Genomic DNA, 23102 nt, shown 5'->3' with positions numbered 1-23102 from the left:
TATATGTAGTTCCTTCCATCTGTTCATCCAGTCCTGTTGTAGCTCTCTGTGGCTCCGGTCACTAATCATGGAGCTCAGTGGGATTCTCTGTCTTATTCTCATATTCCTCATAACAACTATCCTATTTCTGCCACGATGGAAGGTCAAAGGAAGGCTACCCCCTGGTCCTTTTCCTCTTCCCTTCATAGGAAACATGCACCAAGTCAAGATGAATGATCTCATTAAGTCTCTGGTTGAGGTGAGCTGGTTTTGAATTATCATTGCTTCATTGTTCAAAGAATCATGCAGAATAGTCTTAGCCTAGGGTAGTATGGGTATAAGTTACAGCTAAAGCAAAAAATTCTCATCAAATTGCAAATTAAACCTGATATTGCTCTATGGAATGCAATGGTACAACAAGCAATGCTATTTATAAAAAAAAATGCCTGCCCAATAAAATGCAAAAAAAATGGGATTTTCTGGACCAACACCATTATTACTTCAATAAACTCTCAGAAGCAATCACGCATAATTTAATATTCGTACACTAAGGAGTACATAGTTCCTAACTGCATTGCTCCTTCGTTATTCTATAACCTATCCATGACACTTCAACTTAAATGTGTAATGTAGATACTGATTTGCCAACTTGTAGTAAGTGAGTCTGTATTCTTTTTAAGGTATAAGATCTATAAAGTGTTAAAAAAAAATCAGTCTACAATGACAAAGTATAAAACATCTGGGAAATATAAAAGTTATATCAACATTTGGTAAACGCATTATTTTTTTCCCTATATGTTCAAAGAGAAGCTTATATAGGGGTATAGGTAAAAGATTGAAATAATAATTGTAATTAAGGGCTCTGAAACTATATACCATGTGCCTGGGCATTTCAGTGTATCTTGAATATCTGCAATGTGAGATCTAAGGCAGCAGTCGCCAACCAGTGGTCCACGACAAAATTTTGGTGGTCCCCCGTATGGATTGCAGGCTCAGGGCAGTGGGCGGGCTGTGTGAACACAACCCACCCACTCCCGTATCGCAGACTCAGACCTGCCATGGGCGAATGAGCGTGCTCTGGCATCATGACATCACTCTGGGGGAAGTTTCTTCCCTTTGAGTGACACACGGTCCCCCGCGCAGCCGCGGTCTGGAGTCCGTAGATTTAGTGGTCTTTGAGGTCCAAAAGGTTGGCGACCTCTGATCTATGGCATGTCTGCCTCTGACCGCAGTCCTAGAAGATTTAGGGTATTTTATGAATAGCTGTAATTCACCATGGTGTTTATTGCCTCTGGACACCCATTGTCTAAGGCAACATACACACGGTAGATTTTGACAATTTTTGACTGAAGGAGTGCTGTACATACAGCACTGTTCTGTTCTTTGGAGAAGGGAGGAGGGATCCATGTCGTTCATGAATCCACCCTTGAATGATGTCGAACACCTCTGTGCACCTGTCTCACCTAAGATGAGCCCTGTGGCTCTTATCGGACAAGATTCATCTGGCATGTGTATGTAGCCTAATACTTGGCACCCAGTGGTAAAACTGTTCAAAACTGTTTGTAAAAACTGATAACCTTAGACTGAGATTTGGTGACATTCCTACTGATCTGTTCTTCGTTGTGGTTACTGGAGTGTCTGACATAAGGAAGCAAAAGTCCTATCTCTACCAAGATGGCTACCTCTACAGTGCAGAACTAGCCTTGATTATTCAGTATTGGAGAAAGATCAGATCCCCTACAGGGGGATAACGGATATTACTAATGACTAGCCACTGTTTTTTTGAGCACAGAATTCAGCTCTTCTTTAAAACAAAATCTGAACTTAACTGGTGACCAAAAAATTCAGTGTAATAGGTTTTAGATATACACCTTTCCTCTGCTTTCTGTAGTGCCTTTATGCCAGGAGCTTATCAGGACACCATGATGTTCTTTTACACAATTTATTTATCTAGGGGAACATTTCACATATTTTACGCAGTAAGCATGCAGTCATTTGGTGATAACTACATTTTATGGTGCAACATAAAAGCGTGGTCAGGGTCAGTAATGGAGAATAGCCATAGAAATATCTCTGAATACTGATGACCTACAAAACACATTCAAGTCCAACAAGTCCATTTTATCTGAAATATTTATTTACTTACTGAAGATTTATGTTTTTTTCCTTAGGTGGCTGTACTTTAAAGTCAACTTGTCACAATTCTGAGCAAGTTAGTTACCATTATCATTAAATTACCTTTCGTAAAAACTACTTGTCAAATTGTCATTGAATCAGAGGATATAGGCAAACTTAAGTGGTGATTTTGACTTTTAGTCTATTTAGTTGATTTTAATCCCCTCTATCTCTTTGCTCCATAACCTATTTTTTAAGTCCTTGGGTTCTACCATCACAAATAGGGAGGCACAAGAGGCTATAAAAGACTAAAAGTAATTTCATACTCTCAGTGAGCTGCAGTGTCCTGCCACTAGTTCAGCTGTGGTCCCATCTGCTCCCAATTAGGTGAATGGGAGCAGATGGGAACCACTTTTTGTGCATGTTGCTGTGGTAGATAGCAGCACAATTCCCAAAATCTCCCAAAGTAATTTTTGACCAAAAGCTATTGCTATTTGAAGATTTGCACTACAGCCTCGTGCAAATCTAATTACCTGTGGTGTGGTTTGCCAATCCCTGGCATACAGCAGCAGTGTGTTTTGCAATCCAAAATGGCCAACAGCAAGGTTTCAGCTGCCTTAATGTACAGATCACTTTGATATACAGATTTCACTGATAGTTTCTTAAACTATGATTCACATACTCCATACTATAAGAAACTTTCACCTAGTAAATCCACTACTGCAGTATTACCAGCATATAACTATAGACCAGATGTAAGTGTTTTGTTGTAATTAAAGAAACTGGACACCATTTATACTCAATAAGGACATACTAGAGTAAAAGCTCACAAAGAAAGGAGTACTTGAAACAGAGTGACCTACTTTAGGGCTTTTATGAAAAATACATGGTAATAAAGTTGGGAAACATCACAAACAGTATATGCCTTTCAGAGTTACATTCTGTGATTTCTGTCTGTGCTGAACTATATCAGTAATCATTATTCCTAGTTTTTTAGGTGGAGTACTAAACACCTCCACCCTATGTTATAAAACATAGAGTGCCGCAGGACAGGTAAGGTGTTACTGGAGAAGAAAACAAATGTATCCACCACAAATGTAGCCTGGTAAGCTCCAATATATTCCCTTTTTCTTCTTGATTTAGTTACACATTACCCAGTCAACAATGATATTAACAATGCTTTCTTACATCAGCAATGGCCAATATTACACTACCAAACAGTAAATGTTATCTGCCCATACACCAGGCATAAGGGTTTAACTATAATATTATGTAAAAAAAAAGTTAATAAACATCTTGAATATCTAACTGGATTTCTTTCTTTTTTTTTTTTAAAGCTTAGCAAAAAGTATGGGCCCATGTACACATTTTATCTTGGTTCTCGCCCCACCGTGGTCATGTGCGGATACGAGATTTTAAAGGAAGCTCTAATAGATCATGCAGAAGAATTTAGTGGGAGAGGAGATTTTCCAGCAGTCCAACAATACAGCAAAGGAAATGGTAAGTGAATGAATGTTAAAGTACAACACATGAAAATGCATCAAAATCCTGCCTATGGACGTGTGCCTTTAAAAGCTTTCAAAATGTCATTCCGTAAATTCTATTCTTATGCTTGCCATGTGCCAGCTGCCACATGCAAGCTCAAATGCAGTGGGAGTCAGTAGCTGGTGGGTGGCTGCTCAGGTTATACCCTACCAAGGATTTACTACGGGAGTAGACAGCTCCATGTCATGCACAGAGAGACAGGACCACTAGGGGGCATTATGGCTTGTACGGAGGTCGTGTGAGGGCCAAGGCAAAGGGTCTATGCAGTAACCAGGCTTCACCAGAGCCTCTGATGGTGAGGATGTTGTGCCACTGGTTACTGCCAGGTTGCGGTCCTTTGGCTCATCAAGGTGGACAAAGCATGGTACCAAATTACAAGGCAGAAAGATAGTCGTGGAAAGCCGGGGTTGAGGCAGGCAGCAAGCAAGAGAGGTCAGGTCACACACCAGGGGTCAATTGCCAGGGTTCCAGGAGACAGACACTAGTGATACAGGGGCCACTGCGGGCGCAGGGAACCCAGGAGACACTGGAAGCAACAGGAGACACAGGTGACTCAAGAATATCCACAGACAGACAGGAACAAATAAACAGCACAGGGAAGTTGGCTGGGAACCAACAGACTAGACAACGAGGGGTTAACGCAGGAGCTGGACAGCGGAAACACTGCATTAAGCCACAGGTGAACAGGAAATAGATCAACAGAACTAGGGGCTCGGCACAATGGAGACACGTTGCACGAACACAGAGTGCAGTCTGTGAGCTAGCTAAATAGCCAGAGCTGATCAAGAGGCTGATTTGCCAGGGGATTGGAGGGAATTGATAAAGCTTGAAAACAGAGGCACGCCCAGCATCAGAACTGCCCGCATGCGCAGGTGAGAGGCGTCTTCGCTTTAGAGGGGAAGAGGTAAGTGTGACACTCCATTGAGCTCAAGGTGCTGCTTGGCCCAGAGACCTTAAAAAAGCCTGTCTGAGCTGAATGAAAAAGTGAGGGGCCTGGGCTACCTAGAGCTCTCCACGTACTGGCCTGTATAGAAAAGAGATGAGGAGATGTAAAGTAGTATTAGGCTGTGTGCCACTTACTTATGCACAGTAAGCTATACTTACTGCTGACCACTGCTCTCTGTGGGATTCTTACACAAAACCTCTGCACACTAAGTGTTACCTAATCTTGACCCCTGCACTCAATGTTACTTCCTCAATACTCTATGAATTAATGAATTACTGACCCCCTGTACTCTGTGCTTTACTTAATCCTGCCCACTGTACTTTGTGTGTTACTTACTCATCACCTCTGCATTCTTTACATTGCGTTCTCATGAACACTATAATTTGTTAATTACTGATTACCAACCCTTGCACTCTATGAATTCCACACTTCAGACCCATGCATTTTGAACTTTTAACTGGGAGAAAAGTAGACCTTGGTTTTATTTACCATACTCCTTTAAGCCCTTCCCACTGTTAGCACCATTTGGGCACATCCACTATCTCCTTAAGCTGCACCAGGTCAATATTAAACCAACAATGATCCTAACTGCACTATTATTATTACACAGTATTTATCTGGCGCCAACATATTACGCAGCACTGTACAAAGTCCAAAGTCATGTCAATAGCTGTCTCTCAAAAGGGCTCACAATCAAATGTCCCTACCATAGCCATAGTCTGTAATACAGTCAATTTTTAGGCGGCGGGCATTTATCCTAACTGTATGTTTTTTTGGAATGTGGGAAGAAACCTACACAAACACAGGGAGAACCTGCAAACTCCATGCAGATAGTGTCCTGGCCTAGATTTGAACCTGGGACCTAACACTGTAAAGGCCAGAGTGCTAACAACTGAGTCACCTTGTTCTGCACTACAATTGCTAAAACAAAGGCTAAAAGGAAAGAACAGTGAATACTTAGACCTTTCGGCTTTATTTTTAGGTACAGTACTGTTCATTTTCTGACTAAATGTTTCTTTCCATGGTGTGTCTGCTTTTAATTTTACTTGAGGCTCTAGACTGGGGACTAAGCTCCCCTATGTATACCAGCATAGCACCCCATCCCCAAAAAATGGTTGGAGGCACCCCTATAAAAATGAAAGAATACATTTTTCTTTATAGGGAATGTATCTGTTTTTTTACAAATATAATCTATTATAGTGTTTGGTAGATTCAAGATTGAAAAATAAAATATATTTTTTGTGCAATATATATAAAATGTTCATAAACTTTTAAAAACTATGGAAAGCCTCTGTTTAAAAAAAATATATAAACATAAAAAATAATATAACTACCAGACAACATTTTTATAGTTATCCTTCCCACATATAATTCCGAGTTACAACCATCTATAAATGCAAAATATATTTTAATGTGAGAATTTAAATCAGTCATGTTAATGGATGTTGATTATGTCTTTGTCTTTAGGAATTGTATATGGGACAGGAGAAAGATGGAAGCAGCTCCGACGTTTTGCTATCCATACTCTAAAGAATTTTGGAATGGGGAAGAGAAGCCTGGAAGAAAGGGTGAAGGAAGAGGCCCAGTGTCTAATATCAGAGTTCCGAAAAAGTGAAGGTAACCCCTACGGCTGGTAAGGCCAAAACTATATTCACCTTCATTATATTTCAGCCAGAAGGTATGCAATGATGGAATTCTTTTCACAGACAGGTGGGTTTTGTTTTTCCCTGTCTGGCTGTGAAACTTTGACTAGAGTTGATTTAAATGTGACTGCCCATCATTTATGAATGGCACTTTTAGAGCTGCATTAAAATGTATGGCTAAAACTGAGACCAGCAGCTGAATAAACATTTGAATACAATTAAGGGAACTTAATTATCTGTCTGAAAGGTTATATTTCTGTCTGTAAAGCCATGAGATTTATACAGATCTGCAAAACAGAAGAACCAAGGCTGGTGACCTGACTTGTCTCTGTAGAGAAGCAACACAACTAGCCAGCATGTGATTAGATTGGGATGGAGAACCTACACACTGATCTGATGAATACTCATGCTGCTTTGTACTTCAATGAGTATGTTCTTCAGTTTATAAGCATCCACCAAACCCAAGTGGTCCTTAGTGATGCCCCTCTCCTCTGCCCTGTTAGCTGCTCCCAGTTGCCCATTTCAGCTACTATGCTGACAACTGAAAAGTGTGCCAGCTGCTCTTCCATGCAGTTGAGCGGGGCTGAGTGCAGCTGAGATGCTATTTCATGGAAGAAAAGCATTTGGTCGACCGGAATTGCTTTTTGCTTTCAGTAACTGCAACATGATCCACTGCAAAAACTGCCACATACAGATGCTTGCACAAAGTGGTTTCCATTTGCGCTCATTAATTTGGATTGGAACATTTGGGAGCTCAGTTGAGTCTACGGTAGAATGATGCAGTCAACCACAAGCCTGAAATTTCCTTTACAGTACAGAGGTTGTCAAAGAGCTGACACAAAAGTTTAGATATATTTTATTATTACACAGTATTTATATAGCGCCATCATATTACGCAGCGCTGTACAAAGTCGATAGTCATGCCACTGTCCCTCAAAGGAGCTCACAATCTAATGTCCCTACCATAGTCATATGTCATCAAAGGTCTATTCTGAGGGGAAGCCAATTACCCTTACTGCATGTTTTTGGGACATGGGAGGAAACTCACGCAGACACAGGGAGAACCTGCAAACTCCATGCAGATAGCGTCCTAGCTGAGATTCGAACCTGGGACCCAGTGCTGCAAAGGCATATATAAACTAGCTAGATTTAAAATATATATACCATTTGTAATGACTTCATATCTACATGAGTTGATATTTTACCTTCCTGCTTGGAGTACAGCTTTAAAAAATGCAGTTTTTTTAGTAACATGCCATGATAAATAAATGTGCAAAAAGATGGATCCTAATACAAAAAAATATACAGTAGTACCCCGCTTATCCGGAACTCAGATAACTGGAAAATTCAAATTCAACTGGCACCCAATAGCTCCACTTTAATGATTGCTCTAGCAGCCTTGGCAGAGCTATGGTACGTGTTCTGCATCCAACAACACATAACACAGCTCCCCTAGGGCTGCTGGAGCAGTCAGGAGAGCAGAGCTCTTCTGATTGCTCCACTCTGTGATTGGCTGAGAAAAGGGAAACCCCGATGACGGCTCCAGGGTCGTCTTTTCCCCTTTCTCGGCCATTCAGCCAATTAGCACTAAAGGTGAATGGGTAAAAGTCTCTCTATTCAAATCTAGTGCTAAATAACTGAGAAACCCCAGTTTCAGAGTAACCTCAGTTAACCGGACACTACACTTATGGAGAATCGGCCATTCACCGTGGGTGCCGAATAACCGAGGTTCTACAGTATATGTTTTTTATTCATCTCTAACATCTGCCTTTTTATGCTTCCTATACATACATTTATAATAAATTGTTTTCACAAAGTCAGGTATTATTTTTCTCATTATTTCTTTCCTTTAATCTGGTTGTTATGATGATATCAAAAATGTCAGGGCAGAATGTACAAATGTGCTCAGAAGTTTGCAATATCAGAGGTATGCAATAACAAAAAAAAAAGAAAAGTACACAATTAAATATTTTAGATTGCAAAACCATTTCAGTAACTCCTGACATTCAGAAAATGGAAGAAAAAAGAAAAAAAAAAGAGGGAGAGTGAATAGAGAGATATGGAGGGAGAGAGAGAATGTTCATAGCACCCTAGGTCATGGCTTAGTTTGCCTTGTGAGAAATATGGCCCTAGTTATACTGCTTACTTTTGCAGAATTGCATTTCTATCTTTCAGTATATATCTGCCTGGAGTTTAGCACTGTTAGTCCTAAAATGTTTTATTGTTGACAATGTTTCTGCTGAAGAGCTTCAACCTTTTTAAGTGTCCTGGAGACCATTATTGTTGGTGTTGAGTAATGTGAAGTACATTTATTTTATCTTTCATTAAGAGAATATGCAGAAAATGTTCCGATGGGGGTCATCTGTTCTGGTAACAACTGTAAGGGAAGGTATTTCTCTTACCCCTATTTTCCTTTCTCTTAGGTAGATGAACAGTGGAAACAGGTTTTACCAGTAACTTTTTCCCACTCTGTTCAAATCAAAAAACAGTTTGGGCTCGGTATCTTCTTTTAATATTGTCAATAACAAGTTTTAGAATGGATTATGTTGTTAAGCCACACATTTCTTTTTATCTTTTCAGGAAAGCCCCTAGACCCTACCTTTGGATTTAGCTCTGCTGGCTCCAACATAATCTGCTCTCTGGTGTTTGGAGATCGGTTTGACTACAGAGATGACGAATTTATGAATCTGCTTTATCTAATCAACAACAGTTGGCACCTTATGAGCTCTACATGGGGACAGGTGAGGGTGTTACATGGGATACTATAACATATTTATAATAAAGTGTGGCATAGACAGGCCCAGATTTATACTTTTTGTTCCCCTAGGCCAGCTAGCTTGTGCTGCCCTTTCCCCAGCTAATAGAAGCCTTTGACACTGATACACACCATGGAAGCTGTTATCCATGAACAAAAGAGAGTGAGGGAAAGTGGGGTGAGAGAGGGGGGAAAGAGAGAAAAGAAGGAGAGACAGAGAGGGATAAGGGAGAGAGAGGGAGAGGGAGGTAGATGGGAGGGACGGGGAGAGAGTGGTAGAGTAGCATAGAGGGGAGATAGGAGGAGAAGAGAAAGAAGGGGAGAGGGAAAGAAAGATGGAGAAGGGATGGAGAAAGGATAGTGAGATAAAGTGAGAGAGAGGAGGAGGAAGATTGTATAGAAGAGTGATACCTTCAATACAAATGTCACCCTGCACAGATGTCTGTATTGTATGTGACATCAGCTTAATTACTTTGACGTTTTGCTTCCTGTTACTGTGGAGCTGGTTACCAGCAGTTTTCGGTTCTACACTTTGTGTCTAGTTGTCTTATCTTGGTAACATTAAATAGCATCAATTTTAGCTAGCATTTACAAATAAGTAACGAGGCTCTGATAACATTCATGAAGCCCCTAAATCTGAAATCTTGATTAAGTTAAAATATTATTATATCTAGAACAGCCTTTCTCAACCTTTTTCCAAGAGGAACCTTTTAAATAATTTTCTTGGCGAACCCCTGCTAAAATAAAATAATTTGGGGCCAGTGGAGAGAATTGCCTTTATGCTGTGCTCAAAACACTATCTTATAAACCACTAAAAATATCACTGGTGCCATGCAGGTATTTCTGCCAGGTAGCCTTGGAGCATAGGGAATAGGGGAGCAACCTCCTGGAGGAACTCTAGGGTTCCACTAAAGCTTTGTTGCTGGTCCAGGGGTAAAGTAATAAGAAGCTAAACTTATTTTTTTCAACATTTCCTTGGCAGCCTGTGCTCTCCCCCCTCTTTGATGTTTAGGTACAGTATGGGGCAGGCTCTCACCTCCCCACCTATAATACTGGTCTGCTGGTCTTGATTTGTACGTGATGCCACCTAATCCCTTCAACATGTCATAGAAAGTGCCCCACATGCATTCCAGTGTCTGCCTGTGTGTCCTAGAAACCTTATGGCAGGTGTTACACAAAGTGCATAGGTGACCCTTAATATCTTCTTAAAGATAACCTATCACATAAAAGTGCAATCAAGGTAATGCTATATAATGTTTGCTATGCAACATATCAGTTACCTGATTAAAAATAAATTTAATTTATGTCCATGTCACTCATTTTTTTATTTCTCTTACAGCTACTCTTCGTGTTTCCAAAAATCATGCAGTATGTTCCAGGCCCACACAAAAAGATTTACAAAAACTATGTAAAGCTTGGAGCGTTTGTGGCAAAGAGACTTCGGATGAACAAAGAGACACTGGACCCAAACAACCCTCGTGATTTTATAGACTGTTTTCTCATAAAAATTGAACAGGTGTGTATTTAGCCTTTGTTTACCAAGCCAATGTACTTGTTGAACGCCCTATAAAATAACTGGCAGAACACAATACCTGCAGGCTGGAACGGAGCCCTAAAAGTTTAAGTATGATTGTTAACATTTATGGTCATCAGTTAACCTAGAGTTAGTGACGATTCCATAGTGAGGTGAAAAGTGAAATGTGTATATCAAACATTGTTAAAGCTAACTTCTGGCATGGCAGTTTCACTACAAATACATTTTTAGAGCTCTTTAACTTAACTCTTCAACTAAGCTTTATAGTATTGAAGGGTCTGACTTTCTTCTGACAGCTTGAAAAGTCTTTTGTAAAAACATCTCTTGTAGCTGTGCCTTATGTAAATAAGGAGTGGAGAGGGTGTCAGACTTACAAAACCAGATCCAGTGTCTTAAAGTGGACCACATTTTAACACTATATAAAACGGTGGCTAACCCTTATCATACATTTTTTTTTTCTTTTTTTAATTGATTTATCTAACATTTTTGGGGGAGAATCACTCCTTTTCCATGTTTACCACCACATTAATAAAGATTGAAGGGTTCTCCTTTCTGTCCACGCCCAAGATTAGGGCTTTCTTAGAATGTTAAAAAAAGTGCCGATCTCACCCATGCGCGGTGAAATCAGCACTTTTTTTACACTTTTAGGAATACACGTCAAACAATCTTGCACCTGCACAATGCCAGATCAGGTGACGTGAGCAGAAGAAGAAGAAAAAAGATGGCTGGGCCCACTATCTGTCTGTGCTTGAATAAAGAGTGATGCCAGGATGACAAATAGCCCACTTGACTTGGTTTGCAGGGGGATCGAGGTCTTTTTACCAGTAAAAGTGTTTTTTTTGTGTTGTTTTTTTAAATATTACTATTAGTAATAATAATAATATTCACCAACAAATGTGTAAAAATGTAAGTAAATTACTTTTTTCCCAATTGTATCCTTTTTTTAAAAATGTATTTTTTACAACTGTAATTGTATCATATTATTAATAATTACATAAATAAATAGATGAACACTGCCGCCTTCTTTATGCAGTGAAATCTGTAGTGTTATTTACAGGCAGAAGATTTATTTTGTTAGTAAAACTATTTCATAGTGGACATAATGATCACTTGTTTGTAACAGCAAAGATATAGAAACACCAGCTTTGCAACGTGTTGATTGCCCCGAAAAAGGGGACATTGATTATTACATCCCCAGCACAGGGCATCCTGCTGGTAAATATTTTGCAACCTGTTTGCCTTTGCTGCCTTTAGGAGAATTCCCATGATGCCTAATGATATATATACCCTTGCAAATTATGACACACTGATTTATTAAAGCTCTCCAAGTCTGGAGAGGATGCACTTTCATCAGTGAAGCTGGATGATCCAGCAAATGGAATGGATCTGGTCCAGGATTAAACACATTTGCTAACAAATAGCAAATGACTTTGAAGAAATCATTCCAGGTTTTGCTGGATGGCCCAGGTTCACTGATGAATGTGTATCCTCTCCAGCCTTGGAGAGCTTTAATAAATTAGGCCCACTATGTCTGTGTGCCCACTGGAGCCATTTACTCTCTCCATATATCTGTCTTGGTGTCCCTTTTCTGCGGGATAACCAGGGCTCTATATAAATCGATCCTATTTTCTCTCATTTGATTAGTTTACTCTGTCAGGTTCACTTTTCCCCATTGTTCCAGTTTCCTTTGCTTATATTTTGCCCTTCAAATTTGCTCATCCAAAATACATACTATTCTTCGAAATAGCTTAGATTTCCTCTAGAAGGAATTTTACTGTCAGAAAACATTTTTACACTGTAGTCAGAAGGAAAGTCAGAATTTCACAGTTTGTAGGGTTAAACTGTCACCTAAATTGCTGAGATGTCTGGGCGCCCATAGGAGCAAAAAAAAAAGAATAATAAACAAAGCCCCGCTAAGAAACCAGTAATTCACAACTGTCATAGAATTGAGGCTAAATCCCCACTGGAAATACCTGTTTATAACTAAGAAGGGATATCTACTTACTTTGGAGAAAGCTAAAGAATTTTAATCCTTTTGTTATGTTCAACAAAATAGGCTTTATATATTTTTATTGTTTTTTTAGGAACAGAAAAACCCAAACAGCCACTTCAACTATGAGACAATGTTGAAAACTACAGTGAATGTGTTCTTTGCTGGTACAGAAACAGTGGGATCTACATTGAGATATGGTTTTCTGATCATGCTGAAGCACCCAGAAGTGAGAGGTATTGTCCTGCAATTGAAGTAATAAAATAAATAATACACATTGTTGTTTTCATAGCCAAAAACAAAAATAAGAAATCCTTGTTATAAAGCAAAGTAAGAATCAGACCGATATATATATATATATATATATATATTGTAATAATTTTATAGAGAAGAGACTCTTTTAAACCAGGGTGTATTCTAGGAAAAGAGGCCATGCTTTTTATAATGAATTATATATATATATATATATATATATATTTGTTTTAGACCTCAACTGAGCTATTAGTTTTTTTTAGCTAAATGCATTGCAAGTGCATTAAAATATGTGCAAAGTTTTACATATATATATATATATATATATATATTTATATATAATAATAATTTTCTTGGCAAGCAGGCACAGTCTTACCAGAAAACCTTGTTGTCAGCATGCTGCAGAAAAAGACCCTTGTTCTCTGTAGGAAAGCAGTGGTCTCTTTGCAGAGGTCTGACACACCCCTACTAAGTTGGACCTGGAGTTCTCCACTCAGCAGGGGACAGGAGTTGAGATAAAGGTCTGGGTAAGCAAAAGGTCGGGCCTCTGCTTTCACAATAATTTGTTAATTATTACACTTTTTTCAGCATAGGAATAGTTTATTTGAGATCTATGTATTTTAATCATTTATATTTTCAACAGCGAAAGTTCAAGAGGAAATAGACCATGTGATTGGTCGAGACAGAAGTCCATGCATGGATGATCGCAGCCAGATGCCTTACACTGAAGCAGTTATCTATGAAATTCAGAGATATGCAGACATAGTGCCCATGAGCGTCCCACATACCGTGACCCGGGACATCACATTCCGTGGCTATCACTTGCCCGAGGTATTTGTGTAAGAAATGGCATTAATTTTGCAAGCTTCTTTACTGCACATAACAATACTAGAGCTGGACTGCAAACACAAGGAGATATAGTTTTATTACATACATGGTAACTGTTTACCTGCTAAATGTTTTAATTGTCTGTTCAGAGAGTTGTATTAACTTTTCTTGAATCTCTTGATCTCACCTACTAATTGGAGATAATGGTCCTGATTTTTAAAGCTCTCCAAGGCTGGAGAGAATACACTTTCATCAGTAAAGCTGGGTGCTACAGCAAACCTGGAATGGATCTGATCCAAGAATGAAAACATTTGGTAAAAAATAGCAAATGACTGTTAAGGAATCATTTCCAGGTTTGCTGGATCACCCAGCTTCACTGATGAAGTATGATGTATCTTCTCCAGCCTTAGAGAGCTTTAATAAATCTGGTCCAATGATGCTGATTGATGCCATATGAGGAGAATGGTGGAGCAGAGATGACGTAAGAAGTTACTACGTCATATATATTCTGCCTGGCCAAGAAAAATTGAATGATTTTCTTCCCTTATGGCACTGACACATTATTATTTGGCAATGCTAGGTATATCTGGCTCAGATTGTGAAAGAGTGGTTCAGGGGGATACAATATTTTCACACATAGATTGGCCACCAAAGAGTCCAGACAATAACCCCTTTGAGAATCTTTGGGATATGCTGGAGAAGACTTTACACAATGGCCTGAAAATCAACTTGTACAATTTGTACAGGTTCCCCTCCTCTAGCATTGACAGCTCTGCAATCTCCAGCACTGCATCACGTTCATCTTGCTGCTTCTTCCAACCCTACTTTATCACTTTTTATATATTGGATAGCCACTGATAATGTATCTTGTGCACATGCCGTTTAGTTTCCCTTAAAGCATATACAATATCCACATGATGAATGCTTTCATTTCAAAGCTGACTGCAGTGTACAGGTAATCCCCGAGTTACAGACATATGGACAACTCCTAAATCTGAATGGGGCTTCCCTGCATGTTTGTGTGCAGGACGGAGGCTTGATGGTAGGAGGGGGTGGTTCGCATGACTTGCACAAGAAGTCTTTTCCTGTTCTGTAACTCCTTAATGACCAAGACAAACTCTGCAGGTGTTTCTTTTTGCATATCAAAGCACAGCTTGCTCCAGAAGTTAAGGAATGTCTAAGCTCCATAAAGTTATTTTTGCTTTGTTTTTTTGCTTTGTTTGTGAATAACTCACAGTGAGGATTTTATACAGTAACTGACACCACACAGCCTAATAATATGTTGAGACAAACATCTGCCCTTATTGCATTTTTTTTAAAATAATGTACCTTTTCCAACTTACATACAAATTCAACTTAAGAACAGTCCTACAGTCCCTATGTCGTATGTAGCCCAGGGACTACCTGTATTATACAAACCTTAAAACAGAGTGACAGTTGTGACTTTTTTTGCTAATAACATTAGTGGCTTACTAATTGGCTTCACCAGTTGTCTGGAACAATTCTTTAAATAATATCGGGTTGATAAAAGATACAACCAGTTCAGGATTTTTCTGTTCAAGGTAGACAATGGCATATTTTGTTTGTCATATTTCACATTATTGTGCTTTGTTTGCACAAATTCTCTGTAGGAACACTGTGATATAACTGTGTAAACTTTCAGCAAATACTTAGGTATGTTTCTCGTGCCAAATAAGAGAAATTTTTGGCACGCACACCTCCCCGTAACCAATGATTAGAACAGACTGTACTTATATATTATTTACAAGCACACCCATGACATGAACACTTGTAATGGGATAATTCCAGCTGTCATGTACCTTTCACATGGTTTGAATTATATCTGCGGTAATTATATATGGCAGGTTTTTGAGCTTCTAATGTAAATCTATCTGTAAACAGTCAGCCACAAAGTTTTTCATGAACAAGTATTTAAAGAGAAAGGAGCGTATGTCTACAATAGGCACAGTTTTCAGTTATTGTTAATCTTAAAATTTATCTAAGCCAAACTTGTTTTTTGAGAATTAGGAATATTTTTGTTTACCTCTTGCTCTGTAGACTCAAAAGAAAGTCGAGGACTTTTGTGTTCAATTATTTTTATTGTTTTTTTTTTTAATTTTTAAAGAAAAGTAACAATAAACAAATAGTAATTTGCATACATCCATGACATAAAGGGAAGTGGAAGATTTTTACCCAAATCAGGGGCATATCATCCTTAAGGTAGTAACCTTAGGCTCCCTAATTTGCTTTGTAACACCTTGTATCATACTGTCTGTATATTGCGTCTTTCTCAGTGGTGACAGCTCAGCCTGATGCCATGTCAGTTTACTGTTTTATAAATGGAGCCCAAGGGTATCTGACAAAATTACACAAGTCTACACATGTGCCCATTAACCAAAGAAGGAGCATGTGTGCCAGAATCAAGGAATGCATGCTCAACCATTGGTTGTTGGCTGGACTTGCACTAGGTCAGACTCTCTTGAGTGCCATTTTTGGAACTTCCATGAGCTTTTCAGTCATTTAGACTGCGTTTTTCCATTTTGCTTTGCAATATGTTTAAAAACCTCTGACGAAAATGTTAAGTCTATCTCTCTCTCTCTCTCTCTCTGACAGTTTTTACACAAACAAGTATCTGCATTGAACAATTTCCCTCCTATTCTCAAATTTTTGAACTCACAATTTTATACCAATAACAATAGTGATCAGGACAATGGGATTCAAATTGCCCATTAAATTGCCCAAACCAGGTCAGAACCAGCAATACAAACCTGACAAGGGTTTTATTCTTCCAACACTCTTTCCAGATCTTTTACAAATCTCTTTAGTTATCTTTTTAAGTTGTTCTAGCATAGCCTATAGCATGGAAAGAGTAAATGATTGTTGTTTGTGAATTGCTAACTTCTTACATCCTCTCTTACACCTCTTACACCAGTAATATAATACTTGCTTGCTATTTGCTATTAGGAAAAAATGCAAGCAGGCAGGTTCTTTATTGCAGAAGGGACAGGCTACATCTCTATTGTAAACAAATGTGCCTGTCTGTATGCAATGTTTTCTTTAAATTTACACTAATTTGTGCATTTACAGTTAACAAACAGCCCTGGCATATCTGGTTGTTGTAAATAAATAAACTCCTGTGCACCTGCATGGAAAATTTGTCATTCTGACCTGGCTAATCAGATTGCCAAAGATCCTGAACCTGAAAGAGAACCAAGTGAAGATCAAGCAAGGAGATTTGATTTTTAAAAAAATGTAAACAGGCAGGTAAGTTTGTTTTAGACATAGTCTGTCCCATCTGCAATAAAGAACCTGCCTGCTCTCAATTTTTCCTATATGGTTGTACAAGCTCCCTTCTTTTCTGCATTGCAATGTCCCACTCTGATTTCACAGCACACTGCAGGCTTCTCACTGTGTATTTTAGAAGTTCCAGCATCTCAGATAGATTCCACTTTAGTTCCTGGTCAGAGTCTAGCATTTTTCTTGGGCATGTGCAGAAGGAGCCCTTTTATCAATAGGGAAAAAAATTTCCGATCTTACGCATGCACCGTGGGATCAGCAAGTTTTTTCCCAATTTACGTCAGCAGATTTTGCCCCTGCAAAGTGCAAGATCAGGTGATGCAGAAAGAAAAATAGGGGAGAAGATGGCGGCACCTTGCGCTCCCTCTGTGCCGAGCCGAAGACAGATACCGGGACGACGCAGGACCCCATGGAAGAAACCTCCCGATGGACAGACTGATCTATGGGATTGAAGGTAGGTGTGATTTTTTTGTTTTGGGTTTACTTCCACTTGAAATATTGAAGCCCAGAGATTTAGTGACTTAATGATAGACTCACTGGATCTAAAATGTAATAAAAATAGATTTGTTTGATAATTGCATTAGCATGTTGATAAAGGAAGGGAGAAAAAAAACAGGGAAGGCCACGTATAAGTTGTTAAAATTTGAGCTTTAAAGTGGAACCAAACCCTGGGGATGCTTACCTGTTCCCATTCCGCCATGGGCACTGCCACCTTCTCCCTTCTGCATTCCGATCCTCAGCCAATTTGATAAACTAAATCAGGGTAGGTATGCAGGTGTTCATTCAATCTTGGTGCCCACTTGCCTGCGTGTGAGTTACACCATGCTTGGTTTTTTGGGAAACCCTGACATGTTGTCAAACCCCTGTTTTGACAGATAGCTTACAATCAGGCAGGTAAGAAAATTATTGTAGAAAGGATTTCAAATGTCCCTGTTGGCAATAAAGCCCTGCCAGTTACCAAACTTTTAAAGTGTAACTTTGGTTCCGCTATAAGTTATGCTGCTGGGAAAGTAGTAAATCTGAATTACCACATGACTACAATATGATTATTATAATGTATACAGATATCTGATATCCACTTGATTACTAATGTATTATTTCAAATACCTCTATATATAATTTTCTATTCCATTTCCTTAAAAGAAGGGAACCCGATGAAGAGAGCAGGCAAATGGACACTAACATGCAGTTACCCCTTAACAGTTGAAAACTCTGTGTACTATTGATACTTGGTTATAGTGTCCACGCTGAATACAAATCAACACAAAAGGAGAAGAATCTACAATATTTCCAATTTGGGGGATCATAAGCTGGTCATTAGCTGGTGATAAAAGTAACCTCCAATGTGATTATTAAGAAGATGTTGCTGAGAAATTGGTCTATTTAATAGTAATGATGACTGAACTGTAGCCATACTCTTTTTTTTCCTGATTTGCAACAGCCAAGACACATGAATGACTAGGGGTACTACTATCAGATGGCACTTATTATCTGCTTTGGGGTTCGTCAACACACTAGTAGCCAGGTGACTGTGGAGACAGTATACATGGACAACATATCACTGAAAGCGGAGAATGGGGTGCATAAAATGGATGATATGCTGGATCACAAAAGCATTGGATGGAGGATTTGAGGATCAAACTTTTCAACATGGGGGAATAACTTTTAAGTCTTTAGGAAACCACTTCTATAATTACTATATTCACATCTTACAGTACAGTGGTGATCAGCAAAAAGAAAGCCTATTGCTGGCCAGTGGGAACAAGGTCACTCTTACAAATAGCCAAAATTATCATCAGTGTCACCTAAACTGACCTGAGAGGCACAAGTTTCTGATTTATCAAGGAACCCCAAATGTGTGCATGTGTGAAGCTGCTGCAATGTGAAAACTGTAATACATAATATTAGGGTAATCAATTTTTGCTTTTTGCTAGAGGCATATGAATCACAAGAGTCTAGAACTGCAACTATTGGGTTAGTTTTGTAGCAATAATTTACTGATAAATCATGATGTGCATTATTTACAGGGTCTGAACATCATGCCCCTGATTTGCACATCACAGTATGATGCTACAAAATTTAAGAATCCACACTCTTTTGATCCAACACACTTCCTGGATAAAAATGGACTCTTCAAGAAGAATGAGGCATTCATGGCATTTTCAGCAGGTATTTCATTTTTTTTATTGCAAAATTAAAAATACAAATAGAAAACCAACAATAATGCATGGTAACAAAAATGTTACTAGTAAGTGATTGTATATTTTTTAGTTTTCAAAATGTATAATGAGTTTTACCAATGCTATGGAGTTCAATTCAGCTTATTGAAGCAGAGCAAAATAGAGTAAAAACATATTTATTTAAGAAGAGATATGCAGCCATGATTGTTTTAAACCTAAACTCCAAAAATATATTCAAATAATGCAACAGCCTCATCTAGTTTCCTGGATGTATTTATTAGTTTCCTTTCTTGAAAAATAGAACCTTCAATATACTACCTATATTTTACCGACCAACTTTCTAACCTTAAGCAGAATGACAATAATGTCTAAAAGTTTATGTTAGCCAAAAAGCCACTTAAAGTGTATCTGTTTGCTTCTCTCACTAGCCATCGAAAACAACTCAAATTGCCTTTGACAATGTAAAGGCATTTTGTAAGATTTCAACTGCCCCCAACTCAACCTACCAACTTTCTTGTCTTTGCCAGGTGAGCTGCCTCCATGTCAGAAAACTGAATATCAAAGGGATATTGCAGTTTGTAAAGATTAAGTCAGGGAACAAGACTCCATAATAAATCTAAAATTAAAACAAAGAGGCATGCAGATGATATGATTTTTTGTAATGGTTCACATTCCTAGGCCATGTGGAATATAAATTTTGTTATTTTTATTTTAACAATGGTTCCTAAATGTTCCTCCAGGAAAGAGAATCTGCCTTGGTGAAGGTCTGGCCCAAATGGAGCTGTTTATTTTCTTCACCACCATCCTCCAAAACTTCACTCCAAAGCCTCTGGTGGATCCAAAGGACATTGATATTACTCCGGAGAGCAGCGGATTGGGAAACATACCACGGCCATACAAAATGTGCCTTGTTCCTCGTTAAAAACAAGGAGATTGATTAAGGGTCTTTAGATAAAAGAATATCATAAAATTGAATTGTTCTTCATTCAGAACTTTGCTTATTCATTTGTGGGTGTAGCATTTATTTCTTTCTGAAATTCTCTGCTCTTTACTTTTCTTATTTGATCATTTACACTGTTGAGGTTCCCAGCCTAAGTTTTGCATTGCATCCCCAAGTAGTAAGTTCTTCCATGTCGATTTTGAGTGCATGCTTTATTTATAAAAACGGCTACTGGAGTCATTTAGGTTATCATAACACTGGGCATAGAGCCGTTCTAACATGAAGATATTTTTCACCAGGTATCCGATTACTAAAAAACATCATTCAGATGGCTACTGGAGTCATTCAGGTTATCATAACACTGGGCATAGAGCCGTTCTAACATGAAGATATTTTTCACCAGGTATCCGATTACTAAAAAACATCATTCAGATTGGTCTCCTCTTTGTCTTAATAAATCATCTGTATATAATACCTTATCAGCCAACTCCATCAGTAATCGTTATTAACCAGTGTGCCAGCGGCTTCCCTCCTGGGAATGATTGTCTACTGTCTGCTGGGCTAACCTAGGCTGCCTTAACTGCCCAACCATGGTTACTTTAATTATTAATGGTTGATAAAATGTTATCTATGATTAGTAAAAGCTAAATTTATTCATATCACCTTTGTTCCATTGATTAAATATGTATAAAATGTATACATGGTATGGTATTTATTTTCTTATTGGTTTCTATTCTATTTTTATTTTCACTACATATTATACTAAAGATTACAAGGATCCAGACTAGGAACTGAAATAAGCCCTTGGATAAAATCTTCACTGGATAACACTGTAACTAAAGTATGCAGCACAATCTACTAACAATTTTTACAGGATAGTTAATGAAAACTTGAGGAAAGTATGAATTCCAAACTGTCACTACTTGCAATGAGCAACATTTCTAGTTGTCCTTTATTCAATTGTTATTACACTGGGGAACACATTTTATTTTTAATTAGATCTCACACTTGTTTTTTTACAAGTTTTTGGGTGGTGAATCCAGAAATGACTCCAGTTTTTTGCTATCACATCCAGTTTTTACCATACAGGGTACCCTCCATTTTTGTCAAAAACATACAAATTTTACATAAAATGAAAAAATAATGAAATAACTTGAATGTACTGTTTATTTAAATTTCTTTTGGTCATACAAAGAATTAATTGTTTCTCTTTGACATTTTTTTACAGTAAAACATTTGAAAATTAATTGGATAAGCGGTAAAGGTAAAAATTTAGGCTTATAGCTTTTCCTTGAGTGTTCAGTGTTAGGGCAATCCCTCCGTATCCTCCAACAATGGTCAGCCATCATTTGTACATCCCATCTACCCTGATACCGTCCTTCCATGACCTTCAAATCTTGGTGGAATCATTCACCTTGCTCATTACTGAGTGCACCAAGGTTTTCTGGGAAGTTAGAAAGAAGGTTGTGCAGAAAATGCACCTTGATGCTTATATTGCAACCAAGCATTTTGTAGCTCTCCAAGAGTTTCTGGACAATTTCTGTTTAATTATTTGCTTGTGTGTTTCCATGAAATGTTCATCTTTGATGGGCTGCAAATCTGTGGACCATCAAACACAACGGCGGTTTTTTTTTTCAAATGGCAGGCTAGCAAATGGCAAAATGAGGTACTTGAACAGTCTCCTTCAGTTGGCAAAGCTTTAACGAACTGCTTCATTAGACCCAGTTTCATGTGCAGAGGCGGGAATATAATATTCTTTCTATTAACAAGTGGCTCATGTAGAATGTTTGGATCTACCTTAGTAATAAAGTTAGGTAACAAAGAAATGACACCGGACACCAGGAATCTGGGGAACATCTCATTGCTTCCCAGGATCAGGAAGGATTTTTTTTCCCTGTTGGAACAAAATTACTATGCTTTATAAAGTTTTTTTTTACCTTCCTCTGGGTCAACTATGTATTTATGGTTTTATCTGGAACATGCTGGTTTGTAGTATTAACAAGTGGTTGAATTTGATGGACTTTTTTCAACCTAACTATGTAACTATGTTGTCACAGTACTGCGGGGCAGGATGGCGGACCCTCTGTTTCACCAGCTCACATGGCACAGACGTGCACAGAGGGCAGAGTCTAAGCAGCTTCCTGGTCTTCACCAGAGCTTCTAGAGGTGAGGATGTTGCACTATGGGCAACTGCCAGGTTGCGGCCCCTGTGTATGGCGAGGCAGGTGACTGAAGAAAGAAACAGGACATGGTACCAGAGCGAGAAGCAGAGAGTAGTCAGGCAAGCCAGAAGTCAGGGCAGGCAGTGATCAACAGTAGTCAAGTTCAAGCCAAGGTCGGTACACAAGGTATCAGAAGCAGGAGAATCAACAAACAGGAACCTGGAAACAGAGCCAAAGGAACTCATTGTTCAGGCAACTTCCTGTTGCCCTTCACTTCCTTTTATGTGATGAATAAGGCCATGTGACCTGCTGCATCCTATCCTACCACCAGAAGGGATCCTGGAAATAAGAGGTTGGTGGTGTTCACATCTCCACCAGCAGGGGGAGCGCGTCTGAGAAACACTCTAGTCCTCTGAGGTAGTGGAGCAGCTGATCAGGAGTCACATGACCTAGACCAGGATATGACCTGAGGAGATGATGCCTTAGCAGAGATGGTGCTGGCAGCAGGGGAGTGAAAGGTGGGTGGCACTGAAGGAGGCACAGATCCCCTTGACCTGCAGGGATCTGTGACATATGTAAGCTGCTAAAATGCCTGGTAGCTTCACAAATAGAAAAGCATGTGACAGCCTTAAAGTAGAGCACAGCAAAACTGCCTATTACGTCAGTTTTTCTTTCTTTTGCCATCAATTTATAAACCCTGATTACTGAGACAATCGAGAAATTTGCAAATTTTGCAATAACAGAGGAAGGTACAGTCCATACTACATGCTTTAGAAAGCATCTTTCCACCAAACACAACAAGAGCTTTATGAATTTTGGTTTCAGTGGACTATAGAGAATTAACACAAAGGTAAATTGTGTTTCCTGCATTAAGCACAGCAGCAATTGTTAAGCTACGTACACACGGCAGATTTTTATCGCCCGATAATCGGCATC

The 23102-nt window shown here is 38.8% G+C and overlaps 1 protein-coding gene across 1 annotated transcript; it reads left to right on the top strand.

Annotated features, from left to right (window-relative positions):
• LOC140342972 (cytochrome P450 2F2-like) lies at positions 1-20701 on the top strand. Its single transcript, XM_072429372.1, has 9 exons — positions 1-238; positions 3432-3594; positions 6053-6202; positions 8809-8969; positions 10323-10499; positions 12602-12743; positions 13403-13590; positions 18912-19053; positions 19805-20701. The coding sequence occupies exons 1-9, from the start codon at positions 68-70 to the stop codon at positions 19984-19986; spliced, it is 1476 nt and encodes a 491-aa protein (XP_072285473.1). The 5' UTR covers positions 1-67; the 3' UTR covers positions 19987-20701.
• Positions 20702-23102: the final 2401 nt, after the last annotated feature.

This window comes from Pyxicephalus adspersus, chromosome Z (genome assembly GCF_032062135.1).
Source record: "Pyxicephalus adspersus chromosome Z, UCB_Pads_2.0, whole genome shotgun sequence".
In the NCBI taxonomy this organism is placed as follows: Eukaryota; Metazoa; Chordata; class Amphibia; order Anura; family Pyxicephalidae; genus Pyxicephalus; species Pyxicephalus adspersus.
The sequence above is the reverse complement of the archived record's forward strand: the minus strand, read 5'-3'. Positions and strand labels throughout refer to the sequence as shown.